The sequence below is a fragment of the Stegodyphus dumicola genome, chromosome 4, assembly GCF_044657685.1.
Source record: "Stegodyphus dumicola isolate Sdum_Otavi_A_Nest chromosome 4, ASM4465768v1".
Classification (NCBI taxonomy): Eukaryota; Metazoa; Arthropoda; class Arachnida; order Araneae; family Eresidae; genus Stegodyphus; species Stegodyphus dumicola.
Genome location: NC_140771.1, coordinates 19,333,723 through 19,346,602, shown reverse-complemented (window position 1 = coordinate 19,346,602; position 12,880 = coordinate 19,333,723). Strand labels below are relative to the sequence as shown.

The window sequence follows — 12,880 nt, the reverse complement described above, 5'->3', positions numbered from 1 at the left end:
TAGCTTATACCGTCCATTATACATTAAATGTGCATGCGTAAACGTATTATGTGCATGCGTAAACATATATGCGCATGAGTAAAGGTATTATACGTTTACGCATGCGCCGAAAGTTTGTAGCTTTGAGATCCGGATTATAGATCTTTCCGGATTAAAGACTTTTGACCGTAATAAAACCCTTAAATGAAACAACTTCCAAGAGACATCAAGAATTCAAGGAAGCAATTTTAACTTTTGATAACAGATAAATAAGAGAAACTCATTTTTTACAACAGCCAATTTTATTTGTAATTCCAAAAATTTTATAAGATAATTTTCCTTTTTAAAATAGATGATAACTTTTAAGTTCAACATTTAATTCATTTAAATAAAAATATAAAAAAAGATTTAAAGAACTCATTGAAGGAAACCATGTTTCATTATTTACATGCATTAAAAAAGTTTTTTTCCATATCATTTTTGGAAACTAATATATGGGGTTTATTTTGGAACTTTTCAGAATGAACATATTTGTAATTTTCCTTAATAATATATATAATCTTTTATAATTCAAAAGTTCTCCTGCTTTATCAGCTATCTTCCACCCCAAAATGTTTTCACATGGTCGTTTTCACTAAAAACATTTATCTGCTTCAATTTCAATTTGTTTAAAAACAGATAATTTCTATCAAAGTAAAATAATTCAGTTAGAAAAGTGTAATTTAAAGCAAATTACAATATTTAATGTTAAAAAAAGTCAATACAATATTTAATGTTGAAAAAAAAATCAATGTTTACCTGTTCTAACAAGACTTGTTGAGACTGCAAGGCTGTAATTAAATGTGGTGAAGGTACAACAGTACTTGAAGGCTGCAGTTGAGAAGGAACTGTATCCTCCATTGAAGGAGAATTAGAATCAGGAGAAGGTGGGGGAGAGTTCTCTGGCACAATGCCATGCTCTTTCAATAATTCTTCTAAATTTACACTTGGAACTTTGGAAGGCTTTGGTGGAGATGCAGGCTTAGGAGAATGTTCAACTTGCTGTTGCTGGCTTTGCAATTGATTTGGGTGATTAACAGAGACTTGATGTGGAGCCAGAGGCTGTGGCACTTGTATCACTTGATGTGGTGACTGTTCTAAATGGCTAGTAAAAGGAACTGCAGTACTGAAAAGACTCTGTTGTGTTTGCTGTTGTAAGGCAGATTGTGGTGCATGAGACTGGAGGGATATGCCAGATATGACTCCCTGACCAGCAGCCATAACTCCATGCATAGGGACTGTCACAGGTGCCAGCTGTGCATTTCCCAATGTAGCATTCTGTAATGCTGTTTGCAAATGAGGAACAGCTATGGCTTGGCTAGGAGCAAAAGCTAAAATAGGACCTTGTGGAGTTTGTATTTGCTGCAGCTGCAAACCTTGATTTCCACCAACAACTCTTGGAGAAAGAATAATATTAGATCTAGCCAAAAAACCCTGACCTTGAGAGGATGATGACATGATATTACTATTTGGTATTGCTGTAGAAGTCAAATTTATATTTTGTGAGGTTATGCCAGCATGTGCTATATTATTAGGAATCACAATAGTTTGCTGACCATGAATAGGAGACTTTGCTTGTGCAAACAAAGTCTGAGCATGCTGACTTGGACCTTGAAGTGCAGCAATCAGAGTTGCATTATTTTGAGAAGTAGTAGAATTCATTGGCTGACCAGGAGAGGCACTACTGGGAGGCCTTAAAGTTAACTGAAGTCCTGGAATATTTGCAAGGTTACTCAAATTGCCTTGTATAAGAATAGGACTTTGCCCAACACCTGGAATAATTTGGTTAAGTACAATAGTACCCTGCGGCCCAGAGAAAACACCAGGTTGTCCTTGACCAATGACCAATTGGCCTGTTGCTCCTGGCTGAATACCAACGCCTACAGTTCTCTGACCAGCAGTAACAGGTGTTGGGGGTGTCTGTTTTGGAGCAGGAGCCGGAGTAACAAACTGACTTGAAGCACTGCAAGTAGCAGGTTTCGGCAAAATTTGCGGTGGTAACTTTGGTTGAATAGGACGAACAGTACTATGAGACGTCCTTGTAGGTAAAGATACGTTTGACTGTGGTGCAGATATTAATTGCACCATTGGTGGAGTGACTGCAACTGCTGCAGTTGTGACCACAGGTGAAGTTACACCTGTCAGCCGTGGAGCAGATTGCTGTTGAGAAGCAGGTGACAACTGTTGTTGCAGAAACAATTGCTGCTGCTGCTGAAGAGTTAATTTCTGAGTAATAGACTGCTGAGTTGCTAAAGCAGTCACAAACTGTGTCACATTGCATGTTGTTTGTAGTATTTGATTGTGAGATTGCTGGAAAGCAACAGAAGGCATTGATGACTGAGCTCGGCTTGTGGCAGGAGATAACACAGGTGGGGCAGGAGACCAAGCAGGAGCTGGAGAAGGTGTATGAGATGGCAAAGGTGACCGTGTTTGCTGCAAAGGAGAAGGAGGAGGCATACTATGTACAGAAGAAGGTCCTTGACCAGGTGACTTAATGTTATGAGAAAGAGGTGTTGCAGGTCGTGCTGAAGCAGGGGAATGTGGATGCAACGAAGAGTGTGCAACAGATGATGGAATATGATGAATAGTAGCTCCACTTGATGAAGCATGCTGGTACGTTTGTGGTCCAACTGAGGAAGATGCTACAACTAGCGACATCCCCCCACCACCAGAACTAGAGGGGCATACTCCACTTTGAGCCAACAAACCCTGACTGTCTACTGCGTAACTGTACCCCATTTGCTCTGTTTGTTCAACTATGTGTTCAGCTGATGAAATATGGTTTGAAAGTGAAGCATGAGAACTCCTGGATACCTGTGGACTTTCAACAGCTGATTCAGAAGAAGTCCCATCTTGTAGATCCTAAAATAAAAGAGGAAAATACAGTTTTTGCAAATGCAAACAATCAAATGATGGGTAAAAATGAAGGTGTTGACAGAGATAAATTCATATCTTACTGGAACACATTTACTACAGTAGATATGGACAAGTCAATCATGAAGCAATAAATGGTCAATTACAGCTGTATAAATCAACACACATCCATACTATATATAAAATTTTAAATTGTCTTGGTCATCTTTTCAATAGGTGAACATGTTTGAGAGAAACAAAAATTCAGTGGAATATCACACCAGAAAATTTTAAAAAATACTACCATTTCACTGAATTTTTTGGAAAAAGTTATTTTGAATTTTATCACAGAAATAAACATCTATTTCCAAATACGTTAAATTGTTATATGTAAATTTATTTCCTTTAGCAGCCCTATAGGTGCACGGTTATTAACTGCTTGCAGTTTATTCCACTGACCTGGAATAAACATATTTTTTCCTAAAGAAAGTCAATCCTGAAAATCCTGATCCAAGTTGCTAGAGTGGATGCTTAATATGATTGTGATTAATGTTATCAAATTTCCGAAATCTTAGCGATTTGTATATGAAATCATGGAAAATATGCAGCTTATTATGTTCAACAACATGGTTAATATAATCAAAGTATTAAAAGAATGAATTTGTTTCAAACTGAAAGTCATCAAATAAAGCAAAAATAGATTACAGAAAATTGCCAGGTGATAAAGCAGTGTCGTTAAGTAAAGGATTACTTTGAAAAACAGTTGGGTTTGCATTTTGATCAATTATTTAAAATTGGGGGGAAAAGCAATCTTAGTTTTGTGGGTAATTAGACATGTCATTCTGCTTCAAGAGAAAAAAATTCCATAGACTTTTTTTCCTCCTTCTTCCAAAAAATAAATTCCCTGAAAACAACTATACTAAACTAAGGTTGCTTTTTTTTTTGCCGAATTTATATTTTAAATTGGCATGTTTTCTTCCAATGAGGGATGACTTCAGAGAACTAAGATTGGGGTACAGCACCAGTGAAATAATTTCCAGAAACACTCTAAACAGTTCATAAGTGAACTTAAATGTATTTAAGATACTGTGAACAGTTCATAAAGAAACTTCTGCTTTTCCTAGTTAAAATGCTGCGAAAGTAAATACATGTTATGCATCTAGTTATATTTATATTATATAAATTTCATTGCTATTTTGAAGGATGTTTTTTCACGTTGCTTAATGTTACCATTCGGTTAATGATGTCAAAACAGCCATAACAAATGCGATCACATTAAACACCACTTATTGTATATACTGCTCTATATAAATGTTAGCAAGAAGAACAAGCTGTCTACTTTAGCTACTTCACAAACTCTCACTAACTGTTCACATGCAACACTCCTTCGCACAGCTGCCATTAGCAAGAGGAGAAAAAGGAGACATAAAAGAGTTTCGTCTTTAGGACCCGTTCAGAAGACCACCATCTTCCTTCCCTTTATACCTAAGCCTCTGTGAATAATCACATCTCCGAATTGGCAGATTTCTAATACTGTTTATACATTTTTAACGTTGTTTACTGTTGTTAATTTTGTAATCTGTACTTTCGCAACTGCTACCTGAACTTTCGTAACGGTTCCTGAAAAATATATGCTTTTTAATTATTATTTTATAAGTTGTTATTTATGGTTAAAAGATGGTCATGGATTTTTAAACTGCTTCCCGATAAGATATAGAACTCAAACTTTGTACATACATTGCTTGTGGATCTGGTGTCACGCTTTTGATTTTTAGAGGATTAGATTTTTTTCAAATTTAAAGTTGAAATGATTTTTCACAAATATTAACAAATAAACTGAGAATCTCAGAATATTATAGTTTGCCCCATAACACACTGTGGAGAAAAAAAAAAAATTAAATGAAATTTTTAGCGTAATTTTTTTAAAAAATATTTTTGGAGAATTTTTGAAAATCGTTCATATTTTTAGACTTCTTGACGCCCATTAGTTTTAAAATTTCATATCTAAAAATATATCAGTTACAAACTTCCGACATTTTCACAGTTTATAAAACAAACTTTTCACATTTAAAAAAAATGACACAGGAAATTAATTGGATGATTTCTTTTACTTTTTTGAAAGATATGCAATGAAGCAGAATGGGAAATATTGGTTCTTCTTAGGCATCAATTCGAAATATCAGTTTTAAAGTAATAATCTCGTTACGCCACACTATTTTTATGACATTATTTATGCTATATAAGTTGTTATTGTTGCCAGTTGTTAGTTCAGCGTGAGATTGGAGATATTTCTGAGAACTTTCTCTTAAGATGCATTTTGCATTCCATTGTGTTTAATGTTCTTATTAGATTGAAGCATAACTACTGATTACACTTAGTGATATTCTAAACATTTGTACGAGTATTTCTGTGGAAAATTCTAGAACTTTGAATGTTTCTGTTGATAAAATTAATTTAATTAAGCTATAATCAGATTTGAGTGCAATGACAATCATTTACGAACTATTATCAATCTGTTACAAACCCGTACGCACGCAACAATATTATAATTAATTAATGTATTAAAATTGTTTTGAACGTATTTTACAAAGCAAAAACAGGTAAAGAAAAATTCTGCTTGCAATTTATGAGTTTTTGCAATTTTTCTGGCCACAAAAGGTTTTTAAAAAGGTTTGTAATTTATGCTTATATTTACCAATTGAATAAACAGCACTAGCTTTGATTTATATATATATATATAAATCAAAGCTAGTGCTGTTTATATATATATATATAAATCAAAGCTAGTGCTGTTTATATATATATATATGTACTGAAATTCAGTAATAAAATTTTAAAGATTTGAAATGATTAAATTTCTATTTAGACAGTTTGTATTCTTTAAACTGCAAATGCAAACTGAGAAACCTTTTGCATTTTTTTTTTTTTTTCAATAAATACTTTTACTTAAAAGTCCTAAAACATATACAGGTATGGACTAAATTATTTATTATTTTTACTGCTTATTTAAAATTATATACTTTATAGAAACAAGGATGGGTTTTGCAAAATACTGTTTAAGTTTCAAATAAAAAATTATTTGAAATGAAAATGTGACTGAGATTATATTTGTTTTAAAGATTTTAGATAAAAGTGTATTTTTATTTTTTTCTCAGAAACTAATTCATTAATTGCAAAATCATTCCTTGAAATTATTAAAAACACTCTAATAAATACAATTAAAAAAAAACTGTGGGAGACATTGAAAATTGTAGGAGAAAAAAGGCATTTTAATTGTAAAATTTTTCTTCAAAAATTTAAATAAAAAAAATTACTAGCAAAAACTTTTTTTCAGCTTAAAATTATTTTGTCTCACAAAACCATTTAATAATAGTCCTAAAAAGTAGATGAAAATGCTTAATTTTTTTTTTTTTTTTTTTAATTATTCAAAAGATACCGAGTCCCTTGTTGCGTTGAAGCCGATATGCACTTGACTTAACTTTAGTTTGAATTTGAACGCTATTTCTGAAATACCTAGCATCAGATAACCTTGTCTGCATTTGTCTATAATTTCCATATCTTGTACAGTTCTATCTAATTTTTGGGGAGATGCTATCACATCCCCAGACATCTATCAGCGCGATTGTTTTGCTGACAGTCCAGTGAGCAGTAACTAAAATTAAGTGAACCATGCAGTATAGTATGGGAAATCTCCCCCTTTGCCCTGCTCCCAAGAGGTAAGGAACATTCAACCAAGTTCTACCTCCAATTCTACGAGGCAGTTAATGCTTGTCCCATGTGAATGGGACACGTTGGAAGAACCAGTTTTCACTACCGGTTGAATCTGCTCTTGTGAACGGGGCTTAAATGACTTCACTTGATTTTAAATATGTGCAATACATAAATAACCAGTTTCAAAATTTCTTTTATCCTTCATTTGATATTTTCTTCAGCTATTAATTATTTAGTTTACATTCATTATATTTAACAATTAAAAAATGCCTCAGAAATTATTTATCTCATGTAACGCACCCTAAAATTACATAAACATTCAATAAATTATAAAAAGAAGAAAATATTTCATAGCAGCTTCTGATGGTGTTTTGAAAGACACTAACTATGACTAACGCTACCTATAACGGTAGAATGGTCAAGTTCTTTTCTCACAATTAATCAGGCAAATAAATACGACTACATTTAATCACAGTTTGATCTTTATGTGTACATTAAAAAAATAAAAATTTTCAAAAGCAGATTCAAAGGAGATGATTTCAGTATCAATTGTTTTCTATTAGAAAGAGAAATCTTCAATAAGGTCACAACTGATGTCATTTTCATCTTGTGAAACTACGCCTTTAATTATATCAATAATACTGACATTTGAAAATGAAAGTAATTATCCTAGATATTGCTTAAAACACAATCCATAAATTACAGGGTGTACAATTTTCATGAATTAATTACAATGTGTACCATTTTTATGAATTTATTACAACGTGTACCATTTTTATGAATTTATTACAATGTGTACCATTTTCATGAATTAATGCATATTTCATTACTTGAAAAATTAATTTTCAATTTTGATTATGCTTTTGATAAATACATAAAATAACGAATTTCAAAATTACATTTTACAATTATTACTATAAAGAAAGAGACTTTTAAATGTCAGTTCTGCAATATATAAAAAGCAGCTCCTCCCCTTTTAAATAATTTGTCCTCTCTCCTAATTTTGAAACATTTGAGCCAACCCAGAATTTTTCTTATAATCTTTCTAAAGAAAAAAATTTTAGCTTAAAACTACTCAATCTTAAAAAAGGAGTTTAAAGCAGTTGTACTGTAAAAGGAGTTCAATTCAGATGACAAAATGCCTACCCCCAAACTTTTCTTAATCCCCCCACCTACCCACATAAAGCAGGGAGGGAGAGGCATGTTCTAAGCATTCTTTGCACTTAACACAATTGGTAGAATTTTATAAAAAAGTGAATTATGTACTGCCAAAATTTAACAGTTTTATTTCTTCAAACCTTCTGCTAGGCCATGATAAAAAGGTTGACTTATTTGCCCACATATTTTGACTTTATCAGAGAATTTCTTAATTACTCTTCCACAAAACACTAGAATTTCACAAGAAAACGGTAGGAATTTCTACAACAGCTGTGACTAAGTTGGAGGGGGTTAGTTCTATTTAAACTATCTATAAAAAATTCATATGATTTTGTTAAGACAACTATTTTTAAGACATTTTATTAATTTTCTAAACTTTTTAACCATCACCATTACAGAAACATATCAATAAGTTATATTTGCATTACAATGAATTATTGACCAACTGTTAGGTATAAAAAAGTACACAAAGTAGCCAAAAATTATGTTTTTCACATACATCCAATTTCCAATTAACTAGTAGGGTTATTAATACTGAAATGACATCCATGGTTAATATGAGGGAAACTTAAATATAGGAAAGAGGAATAACCTATATTATGATTAACTGAAAATTAGTATTAATAATTTAGCAATATTTTCAAGAAGTTCAATCTGCAAAATACAATCATTTGTGTAAATTAAATCAGAACTTAAAATAATAATAATAATAAACACTTTACATAATGGAAAAATAATCATCATTAGAAATGAAGTTATTAAGTTATAAATGACTATGACATTATCTGCCATCACTATAATTATTCCAAACATTTTCTCTCTCTCATATATATATATATATATATATATATATATATATAATTTGTATTTTCTACAAACAATTTTCTGTTGTGCCAGTGGCTTGTGACACTAATTTTTATATTGCTTTACAATACCCGATAGTTAATTGGGAGGTTGATTGCATACCACTCTTCACAGTAAAAACTGAACTTAAATTTTCTTTTTCAAGAACAGAAGGTTAATGAAAGCCATTTTTAACTAGATACATGGAAATATTCTTGCCCACTTATATATATATATATATTTATTATTATCTTGCAATCTATGATCAAACTCTTCGTATTATCCATATAATGGAAAAATAGCTGAAGTACAAAACTAAGAAAAGCAGATTTCTTTCACCTATCAAAAACAATCTGCATAATAATATTTTAGTTACTTTTAAGAAGAAGAATGAAAAGAAGAATAATGAAAGAATGCCCAATTTCAGCACCCTTTTAAACATGAAAATGATATTATGATAAAATAAAGAACAGTTCTATTTTATAATAACAAATAGCTTTGAAAAATTAATAATTATAAAAAAATCTTGTTAAGTAAAAATATCTAAAATATCAGGTATAAAAATAATTCCAAATTAATTTTTTTGCTTATATTTTAAATCATACAACTTAAAGATCTAACTGAAAAATACTATATTATAAAATCAAGAATGTTTTAAGAAATTCAAAATATTTTGCAATTTAACCCAAATCTAATCTTAGATTGACCTAGTCTTATAGAAATGTGCTATGCATCTTGAAGATAACTGATACAGGACCTGCTATTTCAAGAAAAACAAATGGTTGTTCATATAATTTCATAACTGCCAGCTTTTTTATAAAAATATTTAGATATGTTTTTATAAATGTTTCAGTTTCTTGCACCATCTTTCCCAATTTCTTTGTTTAAACGTACATATTTTATTATTAGTTCAAAAATTTTCCCAATATATTTTAAGACATAGACTAAATAGGCAAAATTTAAGCCTTACCTTAGAATTCTCATCACTACCACTCTCCAAGAAAGACTGCAGCAGAAGTGGATCACTAAAAAAAAATTTTGTACAAATTATATTATGCACTAAAGTTATACCATGCACTACAATATAATTCATACAAATGTTATTACTTATTTCATTTCAAATTTACTGATATATGTTTAACTACTCACATATGCTTCATTAAATGGAAAATAACTTACTTAATCACGTCAAGCAGACAACGACCTCCATCGTCCATTGCAAAACTGCATGCTACATAAGGAGGAGGGAAAATTGTTTTAATTTTTTTTTCTTCCACTGTAAACAACATTAAAAAAATGTATACATATATTTTAATTGAATAATTTTCTTTATACATATGTTAGAATCACTTCGAATGCATATTTATTCTATGGGATATCTTATCCCATAATTTAGAATTCATACTTACATTTTATAACAAAATTATTGCAATATAATGTCTAATACTTTCAATATATGGCTGTAATGACCATCTTTGAGAGATTAATGATAGAGTAAAAGGCCAAAAATTTCCAGATATAACATCTGAAATCCACGATAGCTCTCAGATGTAAAATAAAATCTCTGCTGGCTCTCAAATGTCAACAATAAAAGGTCGACAATGAAATTTTAGGTTACAATTTTTTGAAGTCTGAACCATAATAAAGTTAGCAGATTCTCATTTTCATAACATCTGCGAAATAATTACTTTGTCCAAAATCATTAAACTTTTGCTTGTAATTGAATATTAACATTGTGCTCTTTTAATTGAGTAAAACTTAAGTAATTGAAATTTTTGTAATCTTCCGTCTGTGAAGGGACAGCCAAAATGCATGCAAGAGACAGCAGTCTTACACTATATACTGAATATGTTTTGATTCAGATATATTTTTTATGCAAGCTTTTCCCAAAGACATTAAGATGAATTTTACAATTGGATGACCATTAAAAGATGAAGAATCTGTCACATTCTTAAAGGAAAAGGAATATTTTTTAGTGAAAGACTGTGTTCAAATATCCATAATTTTGTTTTCAAATAGAAATGCACCTTGAATACATCACTAAGATTGTCATTACTAATATAGGCTACATTTTTCATATCAATATTAATGTTAGGCAATGACTACTGCTGGAGGAGAAGTACCAGAATTTTCAACTTTTACTGTAACCAGAGCTAAAAGATACTTTTCGTCATATCAGAATGAAAAGTCCTGAACAAATTCATAATTTTTCTTAGAGATATTGAAAAAGTTGATTTAGAACATCAAAAGCATATGAGGGATCAGGATATAATTATTCTGTGTAATTTCATGGGAAAGATACAGATTCCAAGTAGATCCTGAATTTCTAAAACATATTATAGCAAACAGATGTTTGAAAAATGTACAACAATTTCTATAATCATCAGACAGATAAAACATGCAGTAAATGTGGTATCAAGTTATATAAAAATAAATAAATAAAAGCATATATATATTTCAAAAATCTGTTAGAAAAGTTCGTTATAAGGCTCCACCTCTAAAATTATACACAGACAGCTCTTATGTACTTACCACAATCCAGTAAATCTAAATTTATGTTCTCCTCCCCCCAAATTACATAATCATTTTCTGAACAGTCACACAGTTTTGTTCTAAATTATTTTCTCTATTACTTGCATGTTTGTTTAAAACTTGCTGTTTTTATGTGATAAAAAGTCTGACATTAGTTCTAATAACAAAAATTTATAAATTTTGTTATTTTTCCACTGGCTAGGCAAAGTTGCAGCCAAACATGATATAAAATGCAACCTTAAATAATATCAACAAGCCATGTTATACTCAAGACACATCAGTGTTTGAAAATGTAGTTTTATATGAATATCTGATAAAAATATTACATTCTTTTATAAAGTGAAGTAATTCCATCGAACCAATTTTGACTTAGTAGTTCTTTATTCCTTTCGCTTGGTCACTTAGTGCAGCAGTTATTCTGATACTGCATCATGCGGTTACTTGAACATAAGCTTTCATTATGAATAAATTAATTTTCGTGAAAGAATTCAATGGCTATTCCTCATATTTTGGGAACTGTCTAGTTATAAAATCCATCCCAATTCTCTCACTGAAAATCTTTCTTTCCCGCTCTCTCTTACCCCCCCCAAAAAAATCCTGGGTCAAAGTATGATTAATCAGACTATATAGAGCATTTTGGGATGCACTTGAGCACATTCCACCTGCTGCATCATTAATGGAAGAATACCAAAATTCCATCTGCTCCAATATTGCTCAATTTAAACAGCAAAAGATTAATCTTCAGTTACCAAGTTTAGTGGTTTAGATTAGATTATTTGAATTCAGTAAAGCACAACAAGGACTAGCTGGTTAAGGGATGTGATGCTTTAATGGAGAACTTTCTAAGGGAAACTGGCTTGTATTCATGCTATACAAGAGAAAAACCATAAAAACAAAGCATATAGTCAGCTTGTTCCTCTAGGATCAAACTCAGGTTGGACTTCTAGTATTCAGCAGTTTTAACCACTCAGCCACTGGTCTCAGCCTCAAGCTTAGTGGCTTTTGGAAACATTTGGTGACAGTAATAAAAGCAATAATATGATAGTTTCCTTCAACACTGAGCAAGGAAATCTGTAGCCCAAATCATCTGCATTTTACAACTGATATCTGAATGGCTGAGCAGATTTCAGACAAAGGCAGTTGCTTTTTTTTATTATTTAAATTTCTTACTACATCAACTGGAACATTAATTATTACTATACTTTTCACTTAATATGTGAAAGATTATTTCCTTAAATGAAAAAAAGCACTTGAAATTTGTTTAATACTCTTCAGAAAGCTGACCAGGAATGAAACACTGAATCAAACAATTTTGAATGCCTTCCTACCAATCTGATTATAGTTTTTATTGATGCACCAATACACTTAACAAGACTTGAAAAAATAATGACTAGAATATAGTTAAAGCAAATTATTTTATGATTTTGTAACATAAAAATTCACACAGTCCAATTCATAAAGAAACTCTTTTGAAAAGTAATAAAATATATTCCTATTCTCACTTTTTAAGACTCAGTTACTAGTAACTTTGTGATAGATGCTTTCATTGAATTTCTTCACTGATTATCACAAAAAAAAAAGGAGTAGTAGAAAGATTTAAAGCATGAATATGTTGGGCAGATTATTATTTCTGTTCTTGGATGGACATCACAGTTTTCAATAGCTACAAAGAATTTTTGAAGAGAAGAACAAGCAATTTTATTGCCAAAATGATGAGAAGTGCCGAAAATTGGCTAATAATTATGTATGCTTCGATAATGTTTTA

The 12,880-nt window shown here is 30.9% G+C and overlaps 1 protein-coding gene across 4 annotated transcripts in view; it reads right to left on the bottom strand.

Annotated features, from left to right (window-relative positions):
* LOC118204779 (uncharacterized) overlaps nt 1–12,880 on the bottom strand; it is a 90,647-nt gene that overhangs the window by 45,831 nt on the left and 31,936 nt on the right. For all 4 annotated transcript variants that reach the window (XM_085814609.1, XM_035377074.2, XM_035377072.2 and 1 more), the window contains 3 exons: nt 9,763–9,814; nt 9,554–9,608; nt 778–2,880 (listed from right to left, as the gene is read on the bottom strand). In XM_085814609.1, the coding sequence (XP_085670735.1) occupies nt 778–2,880; nt 9,554–9,608; nt 9,763–9,814 (2,210 nt within the window). The remainder of the gene's footprint in view (nt 1–777; nt 2,881–9,553; nt 9,609–9,762; nt 9,815–12,880) is intronic.